Below are 8,491 nucleotides of genomic sequence, written 5' to 3'. Positions count from 1 at the left end.
AATTTATTCTTGACATTTGAGTCAATTTCTAGGATTAAAGACTCCTGATCTTTCGTCAAAAATTTCATAATTCCGCTCAAAACGATCCCAGAACAATAAATTTGCGAGACGAACAGGCCGCCATGAATCAGGTAAAACAATATGTTACATGCAATTTGATTGGTCCAATCGCTTGTAGTTAACCAATCGCTGGGCCGTTTATAATCGAGCTAAGACTTCCGCAACAAATAATGCCTTCGGTGATCTGATTAGTTGAAGCTTTCATACACGTCCAATCGCAGGGCTGTTTACAAACGGAAAACGGAGAGACTGTTCGGGAGAGCTCGTGAAAACTCGACGATAAGGTACCTGACCGCCCCTAAAATTTTCTCAACGGATTTAGACGATTCACAAAAATGATCAATTTAAGAAATAAAACGGCGGATTTCCGCGGATCCGCGGAAAATTGCCATGTATGTGATGTGGAGCCACTCAAAAGTGATGATGCCTTTATGATTACCTTAACTCTAATGTCAAGCCTCTCCTTTCTCAACAGCACTTAGAAACAGTAATCCATAACTTTGGTACATCTTGGTGGTATTACTGTAATTATTATGTAGTCAGCCAGTCCTCCCTCAAGCGCCTCCAGTTGGTCCAAAATGCTGCTGCTTGCCTCCTAGCTGGTGCTCATAAGGGGGAGCACATAACTCCAATTCTGGCCTCCCTTCATTGGCTCCCTTTTCATTTGAGAATTCATTTTAAGATGCTTTTGTTTTCAAATATTTAATTGTCTCGCCCCCTATCCCTGAGCCCCCCATGCACCTACCTAGTAGGTCAGTTCTGCAGACCAGGTGCTGCTACAGGTACTGAGAACCAGGCAGAGTCTCAGAGGGGATTGACATTTTCCATTGCTGGTCCTTCCCTTTGGAATGACTTTCTGTTAAATGTTAGGCCCCTCTCTGTCCATTTTTAAAACTTGTTTTTAGACACATTTTTATTCTTTTGGCTTTCAACTCAGCATGAGACTTGGCAATGTTCCAGTGTGTTTTATGGTGTCTGTTGGATTTGTGTTGGTATGGATTAATTGGTAAAATTGATTGATTCATGAATGAATTGATTGATTCATTTATTGGTTCATAATTAATACTTTTAAAAAATCATTTATTTGTGGTATTAACTGTTTTCACTGTCTTTGTTATTGTATGACTGATTTCTACTCCATGTACAGCACTGTCTATCCAGAAATCGTTGTTTTAATGACCTACTGTACAAAAATCTAGTTGTGTTGCTTTGAGTTAACTCCCTGGACTGTTCTCTCGTTTGTCATCTAACTTGCATACAGGTATTAAGTCACCGCATAAACACTCCCACCATACACCGGTAGCAATACTTGCCTCACTTTCCAACCCTGTCCTGTGCCTTCCCATCCTGTTCTACTTGCTGTCGAGTACGTTGCATCTTGACAGTGTGTGGCACTGCCTTTCCTACACAGATAGGAGCCAACTCTGCCAGTGATGACAGCACAAACGTACACACTGGACCATAATTACAAACCTGATATCAATAAAATCCACCCAATGGTGATGTGTAAACACCCACGTCTACATAAACAACACAAATAAACACCCACTGAAAATCAAAATGACGGCAAAAGCATGGACTGATTAGTCTTGCGTTGCAGGCAAAAGCAGTCCAGCAGGTGATTTAGAGGTGTTGACTTTTTATACAATTATGTCATTTAATGCCTTTTAAGTATTCCCAGAGGTTGTACAATTGTTTTTGTTTGACAAGTGTAACTGTGTGTGTGTGTGTGTGTGTGTGTGTGTGTGTGTGTGCGTGTGTGTGTGTGTATGTGTCTTTGTGTGCATGTGTGTATATTTGGGTTTTTTTTTTTGTTTTTGTTGTTGTTTTTTTTGTTTTTAAATATTTTCTTGTAATGAGGTTTACCTTGGTATATTGTCATCGACTGTTGCACATCCATACAAAAAGACTATGACTCCCACCAGAGAAGCAGGTATCAGCATCTGGGTGTACAGTCCCAACCAGGCAAAGTACAGTCCAATCTTCTCTCCAAAGTATTTCCTTCACAAAATGACAGACAAAATAAAATTAGCTACCAGAGAGGGGAATAAATGGACTTTGTATATTTACATGAACACATTAATTGGCTTCGACAAATTAATTCTCTCCAGAACTAACACTTCTTTTCTGATGCTAAATATACTTGTTTTAGAAGTGAAGTTTGCCGATAGAGATAGAGACTAACAGACAGACGGACAGACAGATACTAGGTGCACCCATATAAAATCTTCCTGATTATGAGTCTGATTTTTATTAACTCCTCCAAACCAATATCCATCACTCATTTAATGACATCTAAAATATATCCTTTAAAATTTTTATATAGTGTGTTTCCATTTTGTTCAAGGTAGACGGACGGACAGATAGACAGATAGATCGATAGATATTGTCGATGAATGAACAGAGACAGACAGATTTACCTCACTAGTCCAATGGGCTGGTACTTGTAGAAGACACTGTAGTTTGCCCACTCCTCATACAATAGCTGAGAAACAGATCACTGTTATTTATATCCCAGCATGTCAATGTATGGGTCATTCGAAAAGAACTCATGCAAAGTCGGTATCCATCCATCCATCCATCCATCCATCCATCCATCCATCCATCCATCCATCCATCCATCCATCCATCCATCCATCCATCCCATCCATCCATCCATCCATCCATCCATCCATCCATCCATCCATTTTCTAATCCGCTTCGCCTCACAAGAGTCACGGGCATGCTGGAGCCTAATCCCAGCTGTCTTCGGGGAGTAGGCGTGGTACATCCTGAACTGATTGCCAGCCAATTGCAGGGCACACATAGACGAACAACCATCTGCGCTCACATTCACACCTCCGAACAATTTAGAGTGTTCCATTATCCTGGCATACATATTTTGGGGATGTGAGAGGAAACGAATACCTGGAGGAAACCCACACAGGCACGGGGAGAACACGCAAACTCCACACAGGAGCGCCGGTGCTGGAAATGAACCCTGGATCTCGGCACTGTGAGGCCGGCGTGCTAACCAGTCGACCACCATGCCCAAAGTCGGTGTATATACTGTACATATCAAATGCGTTGTTCTCATCATAAATTTGAGAGAGGTTTCAAATATTTTACTTTGTTGTTCGCAAACAAAGCACATGATTATACAGTGCCGATGCTAAGGTCATCTACATTAGCGTTTCTCAACCAGGGATACATTACGTGAGCACATTGCAGGGGGTACATGAAAAGATTTAATCATTTATTTTCCAGATTAATTTCCTGAGGTACTGCAGCACCAATATCACAACAACCGCCTTTCAGCTCAAGTGTCTCATTAAAGCTCAAATGGCTGATGAAAAGAATGTAAAACTGCTATAGTGAGCATGAATATTAGTCTTGTTAAGTGTGTTGCTCCTGAGATTTAAAGTTCAATGCCTGTTTAAAGAGAACTTATTTTAAGAAGCTCAAGTTTTGCAGTGTGTTTCATTTGAGGTAAAAAATTAAATGTTCAAATTAATTTAAATAAAATGATTTTATTTAATGATCAGTTGTGTTTCGTTCTACCTTTGGTGAATCATCAACACATATGAGTCACGGGTACTCATGACAAAAAAGTTTGGTGGTACACAAGCCAAAATAGGTTGGAAACTACTGATCTACATTTAGAAAACCCACCACTGCTGCGTCATCCTTAAACTTGATGATCTGTCGTTGAGCAGGCTAAAGAGCAGGGGACTGCGGACGTAGCCCTGGAGACGCTAGTGTTTAATTCCCATTGCTCTGCTGCTGTCGTGACAGCAAGCAGAGGACCAAATTGCAGGGGCCAAAGTCTAGCTTTTACAGTTGCGTTTTTTCTTCCAGCTGTTATGTGGTGATAGTATTAAAGACAAAACAAAAGTCTATGAAAAGGATGTAGACAATGGTGCGCTTCTGCCATCCGTGAGAAAAACGTAATGTGAAATGTAGTGGAGATACGATTGTTCTTTCATAAATTGGCTTGATTGTTGTGGGTCCTTGTTTAAAGGGAAATTCTTACTGTTTAATAAAATAAAGAGGATACCTTATAGTTTCCCAAGTCAGGGGTGGTGGAGCTGCTTATAGTGCTGCTGTGAGTTACATCGTTGTGCGTTTGAGTTTTGTTTTTCCTACTGAACATGCATCACATTTGGATGACACATGAGCCGTTTGACTGTTGTTGGCTGGGGTTGCTAAATAATGGCTTTTTATACCTAATTAAGGCTTTTTTACAATGTGTTTAGTCGGGTTTTCTGTCGAGAAAACCTGGCACTCTTGAACAAAATGAACTGCTGTTCAAAAAACGTACATTGGAATAAAATACACTAAGTTCAGTTCGCGTTGGCCCAAAATATGAACGTGTTCATGAACTTTCATTCATTGAACTAGTTCAGTTACAACATTGTTGTTTTTCATTTGACTGTTTTATACTTATGGCCACCAAGTGTTTTTCTTATAAATTATTACCGTAATATGCCTTTAGCCATGCTGGATCCAATCGTAAACATTAGTACATATTTAGGTTAAAAAAACAAAAACAAATATTATAATTGTATATGGTGAAATTAAGGGAATGGTTTTCAATAATGTGCTACAACCTTCCAATTAAAAATGCTCACGAAACTGTGATTTTATTTCAAGTGATGATTATTATGTTGCTTTTTATAAGAGAATAGGTCATATTATCACTTTATATTTTACATTTATGTAGGTTTTTGTTCAGAATTAGTTGAAAATAGTTAATGAGACATCATTTCCATTTTGTTTTATATTTCTGGTTAATATCCAGTATCTAGTCTTGTATGTAGCAATCGCTCAATTGTTCCCAATTAGTGATAAATTAAAGCTCAAAATGGTGGTGGTGGAGTTTGGAAAACTTACCTTTCTGTCATTTTGCTCTGCACTCTCTTCATCAATGTCTCCCTATTGACAGAAAGATGAATATCAAAAACACACACTTGTGACTTGGAATGTGTGTGTGTGTGTGTGTGTGTGTGTGCGCGTGTGTGTGTGTGTGTTTGTGTGTGTAGATAGAAATATAGCTATACTGTATATATATATATATATATATATATATATATATATATATATATATATATATATATATATATATATATATATATATATATATATAAGGCACTGGTTTGGCGTATGGGAGACGGGGTTCGAATGCCGCTTGGGGCAAAAAAATGAGCACATAACACCATCCAGTGTGGGTCCTTGGGCAAGACCCTTCACGCTAATGCCTACCTCATACAAGGGAGAGAGACAATAAATCGAATGACATGCCGGCTCAGACGTCGCCCGGCCAAACAAGGTCTGCGTCAGGTGCTGGGGAACCAGAGCACCTTGACGAAAAATGGGCTACTGGAACAAAGCGGAGATGGGCGAGATGCGATAACATGGCTCTGTTGGAATGCTACTACTCAAGCAACCCTAGTCAGAGGGGTTACATGCAGAAAATGCGGGCTGAATGGTTACTTGAAACCCACAGTCACGGTTGACCACGAAACAACTAGTAGCTCAGTGTTCCAACATCCACAAACGGCAATTGCTGTCACAATTTGAGATTGACGAGGTACAACGCAGGGTCCATGGTGAAGGGCCCCAGGCTGCCAGATCAGAAGAGGCGGTTGGAAAATAGATAAAGAGCAGAGGAAAGTATTTGCATCACACATCCCCCATCTCCGTCGGCACCACGCTACAATACATATTTTTTAAATAACCCCAAATGACAATTATAAATTGAAATTTAATGTGTTTTGATTTCCGAACAATTAAGCTTACAATCAGCCTCTCAGAACGTATTGTGTTCACATTTTGGGGACCTCCTCTATATCCATCCATCAGTGACAAAGGCCGCGGGGCATGGCAGTTTAATGGAACACTCTCAATTGTCCCTGGGTGTCATTGTGTGTGTGAATGGTTGTTGGTCTGTGTGCGCCCTGTGATTGCTTGGTAACCAGTTCAGAGTGTACCCCGCTTAGTTAGTGCCCAAAGACAACTGGGAGAAGCTCCAGCACTCCTGCGACCCTTGTAAGGATTAGCAGATCAGATAATGGATGGATGGTCATAAATTATCTATCTATCACAAATAATGTATTTTATCCATCCATCTATGGCAGCTACTGGTAGTGACAGATAGAACCAATAACTGATCCCTTCAACAACAGAAAATATATAAATTGACATGTGGTACCCACTTTTTGTGACATTTTTGTTTGGTGGTGTGCCATGAGATTTTGCGGACTTAAAATATGTGCCTTGGCTCAGTTGGTTGGGAATCACGGAGTTAAGGTACCTCACGCACTGTCCTGCAAAAAGTATGTTACATCGTATGTCCAACAGTTTCAGATTTCAAGTCAAATATAACGATTACCAAAACAAATGGTCAGCATTATTATTTTGCCCTCAGGTATATTCGCGGATAATTCTTGTCCAAGGCCACAACAAAATAGGATTCAGGTTCAACAGCGTGACAAGAACGTCCGGCCATATTGGGTTTGTGTGGTTTTCTCCATCAGCAAAGAATATACCAAACAACCACAGGAGGGAGCTCTAAGGCTGTTGCATATAAACCTGCATTACAAAGTCACTTTCTATCACAAGCAGGATGTAATAATTTCAAATTGTAATGATTCACTGTGCTTTAATTCAATGGGATTATGGTTTGATTCGATATGGTATGCAGGGGCGTCACTAGGTTTGAAGAACAAGGGGGGCTTAGCCCCAAGGGGAACACAGCCCTTTTAGGGGGGTCCGGGGGCATGCATGGTATGACTGTACTTTATATCATGTTAATCTTCAAAAACATGGAAAAGCTCGGCAAAGCTCAAACTATCCAAGTTAGTTAAATTAAAGGAAACAACAAATCATCAGCAATGTCTGACTGATTTATAACGATTTATACCTTGTGGGCGTCTCTCATAAAATATATAAATGGCGCCAACATTCCTCCCAATCAGTGTTAGTACCGACCGGAATTTGAAGAAACTACTGGAATGACTGCAAATTGTGGGTTATGTGCTGGTCATGTATGAACCAGCAGTTGAGCAATGCAGTCGTTATTTTTGGCTGCAAAACAGTTAAATGTCCCTTTTTACGTGATGCATATAGCAAATGCTCTAGAATATGAAATGTGGTTATCCAAACTGGTGAAAGCCCACCTTTTACGATGTGTTACGATCTATCGTAAAAGTTAGCTGAGCAATAAACAGAGTTGTTACTCAGTGTTGCTGTTGAAGTTTACCATCCAATGTATCTGCTCGGGAAAGGCGGGACGTTCACTACAATACTTCCGACTGATTGAGCGATATGGCAAATTTTGAACACCTGTGAAACAACATTAATTTTTGACCAAAGCTGATTGTAAAACGAGAAATTCTCGTCATAACTGCATAATTTTCCCCGCCCCCAAACACACCGCTGCCTTATGATTGGTCCGCACTGAAATCGGCGAGTTTTTGACAAGGTGGATTCTGGGGTTTGTGTGAATTCACAAATACCGCGAGAATTCAGCTTGCAGGCATGGTTTCCCTTTGAAGAGGCTGTGAATCAGTAACCAACCTCGGCTTGAACAATGTTCCCTCTAAATTGTACGCGTGAGCAATTTCGCGCTACTCTCGTGCTCCCAGCGCACACGGTGGTGTTGGCGCGCACCATGCACAGGCATTTCTACATTAATTCCTTCATTTACACCCGAGTTGAATCTATAATCAGGACACAACATCATTCCCACTTCCCTTATAGTTTCAGTCGTGTGGCCGAGGGTGCACAGTGCACACGCAGTCGTTTTGCTTAAGTTGTAATCATATATTGACACACAAGCACTCACACCCACCGCAGACAAGACGCTGCAGGCGACACTGTGACCGCTTCATTCAGGAGGACCAAATATGGACATAGTTTACGAGCCCCTAAAATGAGCCTCTTTGACACTTTTCAGTGGTCAGGGGACTAGAAATGTTTATGATTATCTAAATGACATGTTTTCCATTATTAACGAGTGGGCATTGTGGGATAATATTGATACAGGTTGTATTGAGACTTGATTATTCTTGAAATGACTTGTGTGCTAAAATAAAAGTAACGAATGAGGGCTGTTATTTATGTGACAAATCTCTATTCAGTGGTTTGATTTTTTTTTTAATGTATAGGTAGTTTGATTTTTTTTTTGGTTTGTTCGTTTGTTTTGTAACATATCTACATACCTGTCAACTCATACGGTTTAGCCATAGTTCATACGGATTTTGTGGTGAATCTTACGTATATGGCCGTATCGCACAAATCATACGGATTCTGAAAATTTCCATTTTTTTTTTTTTTTTTTTTCCCTAACAGGTAGTTCCGTTTGCTTTTGCCCAGAATGGTGCTAGTCTACTCGAATGCTTTCATATCCGGTAACTTTCCAGTAAATCACGTGGTTCCTAGTTGAAAACAG

General features: G+C 40.2%; 1 protein-coding gene across 2 annotated transcripts in view; it reads right to left on the bottom strand.

The window, feature by feature from the left end:
• LOC109513083 (anoctamin-1-like) overlaps positions 1 to 8,491 on the bottom strand; it is a 53,166-nt gene that overhangs the window by 19,619 nt on the left and 25,056 nt on the right. For both annotated transcript variants that reach the window (XM_019865296.1, XM_019865297.1), the window contains exons 8-10: positions 4,933 to 4,974; positions 2,481 to 2,545; positions 1,927 to 2,061 (exon numbers count right to left, since the gene is read on the bottom strand). In XM_019865296.1, coding sequence (XP_019720855.1) covers positions 1,927 to 2,061; positions 2,481 to 2,545; positions 4,933 to 4,974 — 242 coding nt within the window. The remainder of the gene's footprint in view (positions 1 to 1,926; positions 2,062 to 2,480; positions 2,546 to 4,932; positions 4,975 to 8,491) is intronic.

Source organism: Hippocampus comes, unplaced genomic scaffold (genome assembly GCF_001891065.2).
Source record: "Hippocampus comes isolate QL1 unplaced genomic scaffold, H_comes_QL1_v1.1 scaffold180, whole genome shotgun sequence".
In the NCBI taxonomy this organism is placed as follows: Eukaryota; Metazoa; Chordata; class Actinopteri; order Syngnathiformes; family Syngnathidae; genus Hippocampus; species Hippocampus comes.
The sequence above is the reverse complement of the archived record's forward strand: the minus strand, read 5'-3'. Positions and strand labels throughout refer to the sequence as shown.